This window comes from Neofelis nebulosa, chromosome 14 (genome assembly GCF_028018385.1).
Source record: "Neofelis nebulosa isolate mNeoNeb1 chromosome 14, mNeoNeb1.pri, whole genome shotgun sequence".
Classification (NCBI taxonomy): domain Eukaryota; kingdom Metazoa; phylum Chordata; class Mammalia; order Carnivora; family Felidae; genus Neofelis; species Neofelis nebulosa.
Genome location: NC_080795.1, coordinates 42909386 through 42924483, shown reverse-complemented (window position 1 = coordinate 42924483; position 15098 = coordinate 42909386). Strand labels below are relative to the sequence as shown.

At 43.9% G+C, this 15098-nt stretch overlaps 1 protein-coding gene across 2 annotated transcripts in view; it reads right to left on the bottom strand.

The window, feature by feature from the left end:
- PTDSS1 (phosphatidylserine synthase 1) overlaps nucleotides 1–15098 on the bottom strand; it is a 65130-nt gene that overhangs the window by 24363 nt on the left and 25669 nt on the right. For both annotated transcript variants that reach the window (XM_058698638.1, XM_058698640.1), the window contains exons 4-7: nucleotides 13769–13893; nucleotides 9531–9689; nucleotides 5910–6061; nucleotides 1632–1773 (exon numbers count right to left, since the gene is read on the bottom strand). In XM_058698638.1, the coding sequence (XP_058554621.1) occupies nucleotides 1632–1773; nucleotides 5910–6061; nucleotides 9531–9689; nucleotides 13769–13893 (578 nt within the window). The remainder of the gene's footprint in view (nucleotides 1–1631; nucleotides 1774–5909; nucleotides 6062–9530; nucleotides 9690–13768; nucleotides 13894–15098) is intronic.

Genomic DNA, 15098 nt, shown 5'->3' with positions numbered 1-15098 from the left:
CTCTCATTTGGGTCACCCGTGTGATCTGCTGGGATAGTTGGGAGACAGATGTTCTGAGAACAGCAGAAATCATGAAAACAAATATACACCATGGAACACCTCTGCAGCCTTACAGAAATGAGGCCAGATCTAAAAGAAGTCTCACTGTAGGAAAGTGAGCTCTTTGATAACCAAAAGCAGCTTGAGATACATCAACGAGAAATGACTGGGAACCTATCTAGCACATGCCTTGACCAAAGGCAGCTCTTAAAAGTGGGTGCGAAGGGTCAGTTCAAGTTTCACCTATGGCCAGTGGTACTTTCCCTGAGGTTAGCATCCTGGTGCAGCTCATCACACGAAGAACCCGTGGCAGCACAAGAGAGACCAGGCAGGATGTGGTCTGTGCTGAGCCCATCTCCTGCATTTCCCCTCCAGATTCAGCAAGGAGCAGAGATTAGGAAAGGAGAACACACGGACCAGCAGGTTCATTTCAGTGACGTGAGACATGTGTCTTTTCCCACAGCATTGATTTCAAGGATATAAAATTTAAAAAATGGTCCACTAATTAATGCCACACATGGAAAGCTGATCCCAGCTCAGTGAGTGTGAGAAGGGTGCTCCGTGTAATGCTGCCATTCTAGGAGCACACCCGGTCTCTCCTGGACCAATCCAACCTCCTCCTCAGTTCGCATACTAATGAAACACCTACACCTTCCCAGACATCGCTCTGATAAGGAAAAACTTAGTCCCTACCCATTTAAACTCCCCTTTTCATCAGACTGACTTCCCCAAACCATGGTGACTACTTATTCACATCCACTTCTGAATCCGTGAACTCCACCTGCTGAGATGAGCAATATTATTCTCCACATGTAGACAAGGATAATTGACTTAAAGGTGACTCACGCTCATTTTTTATGTTGGGAGCATTTCGTGCCTATGTTCAAAATATAATTTCTCATGATTCCGAAACACCTGTCAAGCAAAAGCTGGTCTCCCAAAGTTGTAAAATGATTAACTTGGGCACAGGAGGATCAATACAAAAGGCTATCTCTAGAAAACAGAGATGTTTAGTAATCCTTTTCCAAGGCCCGTGGCTGCCTGAATCACGTAGTGGGCTGCTTGAAGGAGACCTTCTCTCCACTGACAACACCTTCTTGGAGGACCCAGGGCCCCACACATAGTAGAGCCTTCTTTACTAAGCTCTCTACAAATTACCTGAGGTGGTAACAGCTGAGGCCCTATTTTAAAAAGTAAACGTTAAACTTAGAATATAAGAAAAACCCTTGGCATTTGTTCCTTTGGTCCTGAAAATGATCCCTCTGAAAATCTATCCGATGCCTAACAACTTGGGTGACAGATGCTGTGACCAAAAGCTTCTTTTGGGGAACTGTAAGCATTTTCTAACTTCCAACTCCAGGAAAGATATTTGAAAATGTCTTTATGATGAAGCAAGGCCTTTGGCATAATAACACTGCTCTGTTTAATTATTTTTTGTATGTAAGCTGCAGGATTTTCTATCTTCCAAACCACCCAGCTGGTAAGCAGCGTCAACTAATGTTAACTCTAAATTCCTGAATGGTTTTTATTTTGCTTTTGCTTTTCTTTTGTCCCCCCCCCCCCCCCCCATTTCTGGGCATCTGAAAAAATACCTGCCAGATGATCATGAAAAGGTATATTCCAGCCACTCTCTGAAATGAAGATTTGGGGTCAAACCATCGAACGTAGGTCCAACTAGCAGGAGTAAACTGGAGCACGGCTCTTTTGATTTTACCAGTGGTGGTGTGGATGTCTCTGTAAGAAGAGAATGGCTCCAGTGAAAATCCAAAGAGATAAGGAAGGGGAAGAAGAAAAACAAACCAAAAAAACTGCACTGACAATTTTACAACAAATGCTCAAGACAAAAAGATTCCTTTCTGGGTGAACCATCTCCCCAACAATGATCTCTCTATTTATATGAAGTGCGGAGAGCTGTATCCTCGATAGGAAATTTCAGTGATGACAGGCACAGGGCAGGGGTCAAGTCACTAAAGAGCCAGGAGAGGCCTTAACTTGTGAACAGGTGACAAAAGAAGCTGAGGCATAATAACAGCCCCCTGGAACCAGGCCAGTGAGAATGAGGACGCCCACAAGGACATGATCCCACCCACTCTGTATTTCCCAAGGCAGGGCATTTTTTTGTTTTGTTTTGTTTTTTTAACATTTATTTATTTTTTGAGAGAGAGAGAGAGAGAGAGAGAGGGAGAGAGAGAGGGAGAGAGAGCACAAACAGGAGAGGAGCAGAAGGAGAGGGAGACAAAGAGGGAGGCTCCAGGCTCTGAGCTATCAGCACAGAGACCAACACAGGGCTTGAACCCATGAACTGTGAGCTGAAGTCGGATGCTTTACAGACTGAGCCACCCAGGGACCCTCCCAAGCCAGGGCATTTTAGTTAAACAGAGAGGTCACCCACACCATTTCTTCGTCCTATTTCTTCCTAAGATAAATGAACAGTTTGGGATGACAAACAGCAATTTCTAAGCCTCCTTCATTTTAATCCCACAAAATCACTCAGTTAAAAACTTCACACTCCCATGACAGGAACGAAGATTCCTACGTGTTTACACGTGAGAACAGTCAGGCTCAGGGCACCTGCCAGAGGGAAGCTCCCGTCATGAGCACCACAGTTGGCTGTGTATTCTAGCTTCTCCTGCTAGACCAGGAGCCGAAATCCAAGGTAAATAGCATTTAGTAACTGGTAAAGATTCTTTATTTCGACAAAGATTTTTATCAAGTGCCTTTAGGTCTTGGACATTGTGCTAAGTGCTGAAGGCACAAGAGCGAACAAGTCAGGTCTTTTATTTTTGCGGCAGAGGAGGATCCACTCGCCTACCCATCAACAGGCACGTACTGAGAAAATCTTGCAGCAAAAAGACATGAGGCACAAGAGCAACAAAAAATAGAGATTCTCCAAAAATAAACAAGAACTATGAAGGACCTGTATTTAAAAGAAAACAATAGCAAACTATATGGTAAGAGGTAGAGGAATATGGGAATAAATAGGAGGACAGAGCGTGATCAAGTATTGGAATACTTACTACAGATCTCCGTTACCTTGTGATGGGTTTCGCCTGGACAAGCCCATCATAAATTGGAAATATCATAAGATGAAAATGTATTTAATACACCTAACCTACCAAACACCATAGCTTAGTCTAGCCCACCTTACGCTTGTTCTGAACACTTACCTTTGTCTACAGGTGGGCAAAATCCTCTAACACACAGCCTATTTTATAATAGAGTGTTGACTACCTCATGTAATTTGTGGAATACAGTACTGAAAGTGAAAAACAGTGGGTGTCTGGGTGCAGAATGGCTGTGAGTGCATCAGTGGTTGACCCTCACCATCGCCTGGCTGACTGGGAGCCGCGGCTGTCCCCTGCCCAGCATCACAAGAGAGGATCCTACCCTATACACGTCACCAGCCCAAGAAAAGATCCAAATTCAAGACCCAAAGTATGATTTCTGATGAATGTGTACCACTTTCATACCATTGTAAAGTCAAAAAATCATTAAGTCAAACCACAGTAAGTCAGAATTGTCTGTACAGCCAACAGGTTAATTCAGCTTTATATTCATTTGTATATTTGACGTCACTTAAAAGAAAAAAGCACCAATGGGATTTCTGCTTTTTAGTTGGGCTTGTGTGTTGGGAACCTGACAAAACAACTCTCAAGTTGAGTCTAAAGCATAAATGTATGAAAATAGGGAAGCATTATGGCAGCGTGTAAAGAGCCAGACAACCAGAGATAAATTCACACTCAGCAGCTTGCTAGCTGTGTGTCCTTAGGCAAGTACTGAACCTAGTTCTTACTGTCGCCATCCCTAGAATGAAGAGAAAAGGAGTGTCAACCCCTAGGACTGATGTAAGGCTCAAATGAGATACTGCTTATAAAGCTGACTTACAACAACATCTAGCACAGCTCCAGTTTTTGTTCCATTATCTACTGTCTTAAATATATTAAAAGTGTGCTTTCAAGTCAGCATCCAGAGAAAGGATGATTTAAAGAGGAATAGGGAACATGGCTTAATCAATTGCAAAAAACATTTTGAAATCTCTCCCTCATACCATCTAGCACATTAAATGTGAGATAGACTAAATAAGTTACTCATAATAAAAGACCAAACCACTGAAGAACCGGAAGAAAATACAGGTTAACATTTACCTACACAAAAAGATGAAAAGCTTTTAAAGTTTAAATGGAGTACCTACCATAAAGAAAATTACAAGTGGATGACAAAACAGAAAATAAAGTCACATTTATGACAAAGTGTTAATGTCCTTAACCTATAAAAAGCACTAATAAGAAGAGGGAAAATATAATAGAAACGGACTAGAAATTCAGTATCACATAATTATATGTGATAACATTAAAAAAGGCTTAAAAGTAAAATTCAAAGAAATAGTGAAATAGACACATATATACATTAGTGAATGAGGGTGAGAATATAAATTAGAGTACTACACTTTTAGGAATTTATTTATAGGGGCACCCTGGTGGTTCAGTGGGTTAAACATCCAACTCTTGATTTCAGCTCCGGTCTCAGGTCATGCATGATCTGATGGTTTGTGAGATTGAGCCTCAGCTCTGCGCTGAGACATTTTCTTTGTGACTTATACTCATTTTCCCTTATTTGTTTTTTTAAAATTTTTTAATGTTTACTTATTTTTGAGAGAGAGAGAGAGAGCAAGAAAGAGAGAGAGGGAAGGAGGGAGAGCATGAGACGGGGTGGGCAGAGAGAGAGGGAGACAGAATCCGAAGCAGGCTCCAGGCTCTGAGCTGTCAGCACAGAGCCCAACATGGGGCTCTAACTCACCAACTGTTGAGATCATGACCTGAGCTTAAGTTAGATGCTTAACCAACTGAGCCACCCAAGTGCCCCTCATTTAACAAAAAAAAGATATTTATAGAGGAAAAAAAAGATCTACAAAGATACATGTTCAAGAATGTTCACTCTAGCTTCCTTCATAAAACTGAAAACTCTGAAACACATCTAAATGACCACAAAAGGGAGTTGGTTAAATACCTCATGATTTATCCATATGTTGGGATATAAAGAAGCCCTTTGAAATCATGTTTTAGAATATTTAATGATGTGGGAAAATGTTCATATTTTGTTTGATAAATAAATGAAGGTGTAAACACAATAAAGACAGCTACTTTCATAATCCCACTGCTGTTCTTTTCCTCCTTTTCAATGGCACAGTTCCTGTGACAGTCAAATTGAGGAGAGAGCTCAGGGAGGCAGGACAAGGAATGATAGAAGTGGGTGCTGTCCCCCCTGGAGGCACAGAGGAGGGACACGCAACTTGCATCAGAAAGTCAGAGACAGCTACCTGAAGAGGTGTCAAGGTAGTCGAGGTAGGAAAGGAGAGGACCTGTCAGCCTGGCACACGGGGACATGGGTCAAACCCAGGTATAGAGGAGCATATGCTCAGAACCTTGGGAGCCCCAGGGGGCATGGAGGGAATGACTGGACCTGCCCAGCCCACAAGGTGCACTTTGTTCCAAAGACCAGGAGGAGCCATCACAGGGGAATGACATGATGAATCTGACATGCTTAAAAAGATCCCTCAAGCAGTGGGGTGAGATGGTTTGCAGGGGGTAACCAGGGAACAGGGGACTAACTAATCCAGTGAGGGCAGTATGAATGCAGGCTGAGGCAGGAGAATGAAAACAAAATGGATGTGAGAGAAATGAAATCATAAATGGTTTAGCATCATCTGGGTAAATGCCTGCAACACGGTCTATAATCATTCATGCGTTTCAACTACTAATGTGTCATTTACTTCTTATCGTCAAAGACCATACTGAAGGTGCTTGCTACTAAAGCAGCTCAGTCCTCGTTGTGTGAGGCTGTGACTAATGTCCAGAGGGGAGGCGACTCACTTGAAGCTGGCCCAGTGGTAGGTCCTCATCTCTAAAAAGCGGCAAACGACCATGCCCAACCAGATGCCACCGCCGTTGCACAGCAGGATGTCCAGGATGACTTGGTCCCACCAGCACTCAGCGAAATTGGGCAGAAGGTGCATGAAGAAGAGCTGAGACACACGAGACCATGGTTTTAAAAACAAAACTGCAGAAAGATATACTTCCTTTTAATACATTCTTTTAGGAGAAGTCGTTGACGTTACAGGTTTTCCCAATGTATGAAACACATAAATCAAAACAAGGCCTGTAATCGGGTTTGTTTTTTATGCTGTGGGTAAGTTTACACATTTTATGAATCCAAACAGCTCTTTTCTTGACATACGGCTTTAAAGACAAGGTAACCCCTCCTGAAAAATATTGCTGATGAATTACCTTGGCTAACGACAGCGAGACAAGGATCTAAGAAAGGAAAGGGAGAAAAGTCTTCATACCTGCCAACAGATCACTGGCATAGTCCTCAAAATTAGCAGCTTGAGAGTTCAAGCTGTGTGTTTTAGAACTATCCCATAGATATCTAGGTAAAACAGCAAGGAAGCTGTAAAAGGAGAAAGGTTAGGTTTTGATGACATGAAGTGGGAAACGGATAGCTTAACAGGAAACCCTATGACAACTGGTTCACAATCGTCATCTTATTAAGTGCTTATGATGTGCAAGGGGTGAGGCAAAATAAAGTCACGGTTCTCGATCCCAAGGGCAGGACGGAGTCAGATGTTTATGCAGAACCACAAAATAAGGTAGGCTGTGGCAAATGTTACCATGGCGACATAAATGGAGCACAGTGAGGACAAAAGAGAGATTCATTCTGACAGACGGCAACTGGGGCAAGACCTATTGGGACAGAGGTCGTTAAGGACAGGGATGACTGGTTTCAAGACGGAGATGAAGACTGAGGGCATTCCAGAAACAGCAGGATCAAGGGTGGAATAAAAATCTCATGGAAATCCTTTCGTCCAAAACAAACAGCCTATCAGCTGTGTCCAGAGCAGCACATGTTGCTGTGTGAAGGCCCATTTCTAGAAGGTCTGAAATGACAAAGATGGTACCTGGAAATCCTTTGGAAGGAGGCAACCCCATAATCACAAACCTCTGAAGTAACACAATAAATACTACAAAATAAAACTGTTCACAAAAGCATTTTGTAGACTGTAAGACAAGGCACATATATGGAGTTGGCCTTCTTAATGTGCCTGCTGCCAAGAAGACCCAGCACAGCTACTGCATGTGAAGGCTTGCAGTTGCGTTCCTCCCTCAGGTGAGCCAGGCGCGACCCGACCCCTGAAGTGTATTCTCTGGTCCCCAGCCGTGAGATGCGGCATTAACTGTGGTGTGCACAAGGGGAAGAGAGAAACTTCAACAGAAGTTGATAACACATATTTGCTGAAACAAGACTATACAGGGAGGTGGGGTGTGGAGGACATGAAGAGCTTTCCTGGAAAGGACCAGATTCTGGGGGTGAGATGGGCCGTCCAGATGAATGCCTGGAACTCACAGAGGGGAACGTGGTAGGGCAGCAAGAACACGGGCTGCACATCTTAGCAGGAGCACATCTGGAACCCAATCCTGGCTCACCTAACGAAGCAAGGTGCCGGGCTCCGGTTCCCTCATCTGTCCAGAACTGAGAAGGAGGAACTGGAGAGGGCTGGACTCATTCACTCATGAGCAATTTGGGGAGAACCTACCACTTGTGGGGCAGAGTATCTGGGACTATGCAGATATGGGCCCTGCCCTCTTGAGGCTGAACACTTAGCAGAAAAGAGACACTATAAGTACCTATAATAAGATGGGCATTTCAAAGGAGAAGGCCCGGGTACTCTCTTTCCAGGTGTACAAACATGGAGCACAGCGGGAGCAGGGAGAAAAGGGACTAGCCTGCCGGTGGGCTCTGGGATAGAAAAGACACGGACTCTTTGACAAGAAGAAAGCAAAGATGGCTGGAGCAAGATGGCAGGGTGGAGAGGGTCGCAAGCAGGTGGGCTGGGGCCAGTAAACATCACGCCTCAAAGGCTGGTCCAGAAGTTTGGATTTTGTCTTAAAAGCAACGGACAAAACTATAGTTTTAAGCTGGGGAAGGATGCAACTGGATCGAGGTGTGAAAAAGATCACTTTGGCAAAAGACAGTGAAGGGAGGAAGCGAGTAGTTCACACAAGAGAGGACAGGAGGTTAGATGCAAGCAGAGCAGGGTTGTGAAAGACTTAGACGGAGCAGAGGTGCTTGCAAGAGTCTAGAGGACACAGAGGAACAGAGAAGGAAGGCCCAGAGGCCATCTGTAGTATGAGGGGAGAGAAGCAGGCAGGCTAAGAAAAGCCCAGGGCCTTGCACAGGGTCACACGGCAGTACGGTCAGGAAGATGCCTGGAACTCGGAGGAACGTGGCATGAGAGCAGGAACGTGGGCTGTGCACCTGGAGTCCAGCACATGTGGAATCCTACTGGCTCACCTCAGGAGGCAAGACTCTAGGCTCTGGTCCCTTCATCTGTCCACCAGGAATATGTTTATGGTGAGGATTTAGGAGACAATACATGTACAGTGTTGGGTACCGCTGTGGCTTGAATCGTGTCCCCTCAAAATCCTCCTGCCGAACCCCTAACATCCAGTTCCTCATGACAAGAACTTATTTGGAAAGACAGTTGTTGCAGATGTAATTAGTAAAGATGAGGTCATCCTGGAATAGGGTGGGCCTCTAATCCAGTGTGACTGGTGTCCTTATAAAAAGAACACCACATGAATGCACACGAGGAGAACCCGGCTCGAAGACGAAGGCAGAAATTGGGGTGATGCATCTACAAGCCAAGAAACACCAATGATGGCCAGCAACCCATAAGAAGCTAAGAGACGCCTACGCCAGATTCTCCCTCGCAGCCCTCAAAGGGCACCAATCAACATCTTGAACTCAGACTTCTGGCCTCCTGGGCTGTGAGAGGCACATTAACGGAAGCTAGATCTGGCTGGCGTGGTTCCCTAAGTTGGGGTCAAGACAATAGTTGGCATCAAGAAATATACTGCACACATGGCCAAATTTTGTTCCCTGGGACTGAGGAAGAATGATATCATAACTGAACAATAAATAAGTTCCCCCAAAATCATTTTTCCTAATAGTTTTAAAAGACTATATCTCTTTCATTCATGAAATGAGACAAACTTGACTCCTGAGACATCAGAGCTATATCAGGAATCCATTTTTCACCTACAAAATATCCTGGGTGCCCTTGTAATTCATAAACACAATTCTATTTGTCCCAAACCAGAAACTAGCTAGTGGGTAACCCACCTATTTACCCCTAAGCAGATGTCCTCATTACTATGTACCTGTCTCAGTCTCACTGAGGATTTTATTATCATTTTTTTTGCTTCATTTCATTGGTTTCTCTTTAAGACTTGTGAGACAAGAGACACATTTTAAGTTAATAAGGAATCACACCCCACCCCCAACTGCCACAAAGGCATCAAATATTTGTAGGGGATGGTTTAAACATAGTTTGTATCACAGGGGCTGGAGAATGGATTAACTGACTGTTAATGGACAGACAACCTTCCTCCTACATGTAAATTATCTGATCGCTGCCCATGGCCCCTTCTTACCTCAGTTAGCTCCCAGGTAATACTGATTGTCCAGCAGAGGCCATAACTACGGATCAACAAGGCTTTCATAGCCCAGCCCCAGAAATGTCCAAATGCAAATATATCAAAATGGCTGATAATCCTCTCCCAGGTGATAACATGGCAGTTCACAGCATACTCCTATTCAAAGTAAACAGGGAAATAATTAATGGATATTCTCAAAATCAACTTACTTCTAGGATGCTGACAACAAATGAAAAGAACTGATACGACCTTGATATGACAACTGACACCTGTCCTGCCCGCCTGCCCCCGAAAGTTTTAATAATTGAAGATCCTTTAGGAAAAACAGACAAATATTAAAGTTGGTGACTCAGAATTGCTTTGCTCTGAATTGCAAAAGTTTGATTAAAATAGGAAGCAGGACGCCTGGGTGGCTCAGTTGGTTAAGCATCCCACTTCAGCTCAGGTCATGATCTCGCGGTTTGTGAGTTCGATCCAGCCCCACATCGGGCTCTGTGCTGACAGCTAGGAGCCTGGAGCCTGCTTCAGACTCTATGTCTCCCTCTCTCTCTCTGCCCCTCCCCCACCCGTGCTCTGTCTCTCTCTCTCTCTCTCTCTCTCTCTCAAAAATAAACATTAAAACAATTTTTTTTAAATGGGAAGCAAAATAATTTTACACAAGTTGAGCATGTCTTAAAGAAGTGGAATCACACAGCTCAGGTCACCTGACCACAGGACAACTATGTTAAAGCCAGCGATAAAAACATAAATAGAATCTCAATTAACAAAAAAATAAGTAGAATCCCTATAGGTTTGGAAATTTGAAAACACATCTAAATATCATGGTGTAAAAAAGGAATCACAACAGAAATGTAAACTATATTCAGTATTAATGGTAATGAAAACACTATGTGTCAGAACGATGGGATGAAGGTAAGTAGAATTTACAGAAGATCCAAAGCCTGAAAAATTTGTTAGCAGAGAGGAAAAGCTGAAGCATCCAATTTCAGAAATTAGAAGGAAACGGAATCAACCTCCCATCCCAAAGTTAACATTTTCAGATGCTACATAATTTAAGTATTTAAAAATTACAAAGCTTTGGAGACTTTTGGTTTTGTTTCTACTATCTTTTTGTTTTTATTAGGACATATGAGTTTGCCTTTTTTAAAATTTATTTATTTACTTTTGAGAGAGGCAGAGCCTGAGTGGGGGAAGGGCAGAGAGAGAGGGAGACATGGAATCCAAAACAGGCTCCAGGCTCTGAGCTGTCAGCACAGACCCCAACATGGGGCTCAAACTCCCTAACAGTGAGATCATGACCTGAGCTGAAGCTGGGCACCTAACCGACTGAGCCACCCAGGTGCCCCTAACTGGCACATTTTAAAGATATTTTAAGTCAACACCCTTCTGTTTCTGTATATATTAGTAAAGTAGTTATCATATGACAATATAAGATTTCTCAGGAATTTCTACATTTGAATTCTTCCTTCCCAAAAGTAATCTGATAGGATGAAATAAGATTCAGAAAATAGCCACCTATTAGCAGCCAGCTGAAGAAATTCCTGGAACAAGGTACTAATATTTTCAAATTCTAGAAATGATGCCTCCTAAGGGAGCTAAAGAGCAATTTGATTCTCCTCTATCTCTTCCAAAACCCACCACATCAGATTTCTCAAGCCTTTCTCAGATCTATTCAGTGCATTTCAATTTGCAAAGCTGATTTTTAAAAAACTGAATTTTGGGGCACCTGGGTGGCTCAGTCGGTTAAGTGTCTGACTCTTGGTTTCAGCTCAGGTCATGATCTCACGGTTTCAGGAGTTTGAGCCCCAACTTGGGCTCTCTGCTGTCAGTGCAGAGCCTGCTTCGAATCCTCTCTCTGCCCCTCTCCCCCCAAGATAAATAAGTAAACATTTTAAAACATTGCATTTTTCCAGAAACAATTGTGATGTGATATTACAACGTATAAGTGGGAAATCTGGAGAAAACAGGGAAAGATTCAATAGGGAGAAGTCAAAACAAGACTTAAAAAACAACAACACCAACCAACGGCAGTAAGATGAAAATTCTCATCCTGATTCTGGAACATGTGCCTGTCACAGGAATCACAGACTGTGGACAGAAATACCCTGGAGCCGGAGCAGGTCCCAGTTGGGTTAAGGAGAGCTGCACAGCCCCGTCAGCCCCAAATTCCTCCACCACCCCCTCCTCTTATTTACCCTGGACACACTGCATAGGGTGAGGTAAGAGAGGGCCAAGTTCTGTTTCCAGAAGGCTACTCTTCAAGAGATCATGGGTTAAAGATGACTTTGGAGGCCTTTTTACTCTCCCTGAGGATATTTTTGGGCTTCAACAGATGGAAAGTCACTTTGAAAATCATAAAGAGCCAAATGTAACTATTAGCATTATAGTTATTGGTTTTTTTCTTAAGATTTTTTTATTTGTAAGTAATCTCTACACCCAATGTGGGGCTTGAACTCACAACCCCAAGACCAAGAGTCCCACGCTCCACCGAGTGAGCCAGCCAGGCGCCCCTAGCATTGTAATTATTAATGAGCAGATTGGCCAATGATCACATCAGGAAGATCTTGAGGTCCTGGTTGTGGGAGGGATGCAGGACATGATGCTTAAGGGCTGCCAGGGAGCCAGATGCAGCACAACCCTGGGAAGCAGGGGGAAGAGGCATTAAATGAGGACATCCCGGAGCCAGGGAGTCCAGAAAGGGGAGGTGTGTGCACACGAGTAAATGGTAGGTAAAGACAGACTGGGCCCACCTCCCAAATGCTCGCAGGGCTGATCTTGGTGCTCCATCCTCTCCCCCGATTGCCTAACGCTTCACCAAATACCAAGTCTTATCCATTTTGCAGGTCAGTTTACTTTGTGATACAACCAATCTTGCTCAAAAACCCAAGAAAATTCTCAGGGGAAAATATCGTACCTAGAATACGTTCCTCCCAATCTCTGTTTCATGAGGCTCCAGTGAGTGCCAAAGCACTGTCATTATTATAACTACATACTTAAGGCATAGAGCAAAGGAAAAGTATAGGTTCTGAAGTCAGAGAGATCTTACCAGCTTCTGCTTTGAATGAGATATTTATCCTGTTTAAGTTTCCATTTCCTCCTTGATAAAATGGGGATATTAATGCCTAGGATGCATGTGGGAGGCTTACCTAGATTATATGTTAAATGTCTGGCAGAATAGACAGCCCATAGTTGGTAGCTGCCACCACCCTCTCCATCAGCAGAAGCTTGAAGTCACCCATGCCATTCTCTTCCATAAACTAAGAAACCCCCCAAACATACTTTTCTTCCTGAGACTTTTAAATAATTTTTGGCATTCTTACTTCTGCCTTTAGCATGTCCTTTATAAGAATTAAAGAGAAAATCTTAATACACCATTTAAGAAGGGTCTGACCTATCTTAGCTCCAATAGAATGATCACTTCTTGGACCGTTTATTAAGTCCATTTGTCTTGTTTCTTAAACAAGGACCCGCCTATAGCCCAAATGCCTGCTCTCCTTTTCTGAGCATCACTAGGTTTTTCCTTCAGTCTACAAAATGTTATGTATTATTTAAAAATAAATTAATAAGAATTTTCAAAAAAGGAATGGCCTTGGAGTATAAAATGGTCTCTTCACTAAAAGCCAAAATACAGAGTAGCTTTTGCCAAGAATAAAATTATTTTTGTGGGTTTAAAAAAAATAATTACCGAAATGGCCTAGATCATTACAATTGGCCCCTTCATGGTGAGCAGGTGGGAAGTTCATGGCGTCAGGGCCAGAGTGGGGAGCAGAATTGCTGAGGGTGACACTGATAAGAGCAGCCACCACCACCATCACTGAGGACCTGGTGTGTGCAAGGCACCATGCTGGGCCTCATAGATAGTGCTACTTTGTTGAGTTCACAATAAAATCCCCAAATAAGTACTATTATTTCACTTTACAAAGAAATGATCAGGCTAGCAAGTACATTGCCCAAAATCCTACAGCTAACAAGTGACAGGGGCAGAATTCACACCCAAGGCTGTCTGACGATAACAGTCACACTCTTCCTACCATCCCCCTTTGCTCCAAGAGAAGATACCATTTCCCTAGACCATTATCACTCGTGGAAACCACACGCCTCACCTTCCCAGAGGCCTGGCTTTTGGATATCTACACAGGAGATATGGAGAAGGAACAACTTAGAACGTGAAGTTAACTATCTCCTATACCCAACAGTCTACCAATTTCTCTAAGAGAGGACTGACAAGTACCTACCATGACATCTGCTTCCCTCGTGGCATACCGGAGATTTGGATCTAGCCAGTACATTAGGGATTTAACCTGATCAAAGTTCAGGAAGAGGAGGAATACCAGGAACAGGAAGTAGAGCACACTGAGTCCTAAGGGAAACAAAAATATTCTTATGTTTAGGAAAGATCTGGGGGTCAGATGCACGACACACATTAGACTCAAGTCACTTATGGCCAAAGCCGACAGTGAAATTGTGATGTAGCGTCTGGAGATCCTCACTACAATCCAGTATTTCCTTTGATGAGTGAGTCTGATACACAGTCTTAATTCAGGCTGAGAGGCTCGGTAATATTCTCAGAAAATGATGCTCAGGTTGAGTCTTGAAGGACCAAGGACCGGCAATATTCAGGCAGAGAAAAGGAATCCAGGCAGACCCACAGAAGGAGAACCATTCAGGGGCCAGCCTGTGGCTGGGGTGCTGGCAAACACGAGAGAGCAAGGCGGCACTGAAGTGAGGGGGCTTGGCGGCCGCAGCAAGGATTTCAGATTCTACCTTCGGTGAAACTAGGAACACAACACAGGTTTTACATGGGGGCAAGAAGTTGATCTGGGTAACGTTTTACAAGGTGGCCTCTGGCTGCTGTGTGCAGAGTGCGTGGAGGTGGGCAAGGCTGGGTGTGGACAGCCCAGCCAAGGGGCAACATCAGTAGAGACAAGTGGGACGTGCCAAGAGGTGGCCCGTGGCCACACATCCACAGTTTAGACCTCATGTGGGCCCTTCCGGGGTTCCCGTCACATCATATCATAACTGGTACCCTAATAACCGCCCCATATTACAATAACCTACTTTTAAAACAGCAAGAGCCTTTTAGAAAGATCTGAAAAACCCCACCACCAGTGGCTTTATCACTTCTTTCTCCTGAACCTGTTGGAACTGAAACATTTGTGTAGGACACCCAGACACGGTGATACAAACGACCTTGGATCATGTGAACTTGGCTCAGCGCTAATCTCCAATGAGCTGTTCCAGAGGAGACAGTGTCCAGGGCTGGAATGAAGTACCCTGGAACATCTACTCACCGGGTCCTCCTACAGGGCCTCTCTCAACCCTCAGGGAGTTCAGGGGACTTGAGCAGAGCGTGGCTGACCTGGTTGCACATCCCAGGGCCCCAGGGGCACACCCGTTAGGCATGTTAGTATGAGGACCTCCTCAGGTTTATCACCAGCTGTTTTTAAAATTGTTCACCTCAAATGCCCCCCACTATACCCTTTTGTAATAATCCTTTCAAAACAATTATTCTAAGACAGAAAAAAACCATCTGGGTAGAGCAGGGCTTCTTAAACTGGAATTCAT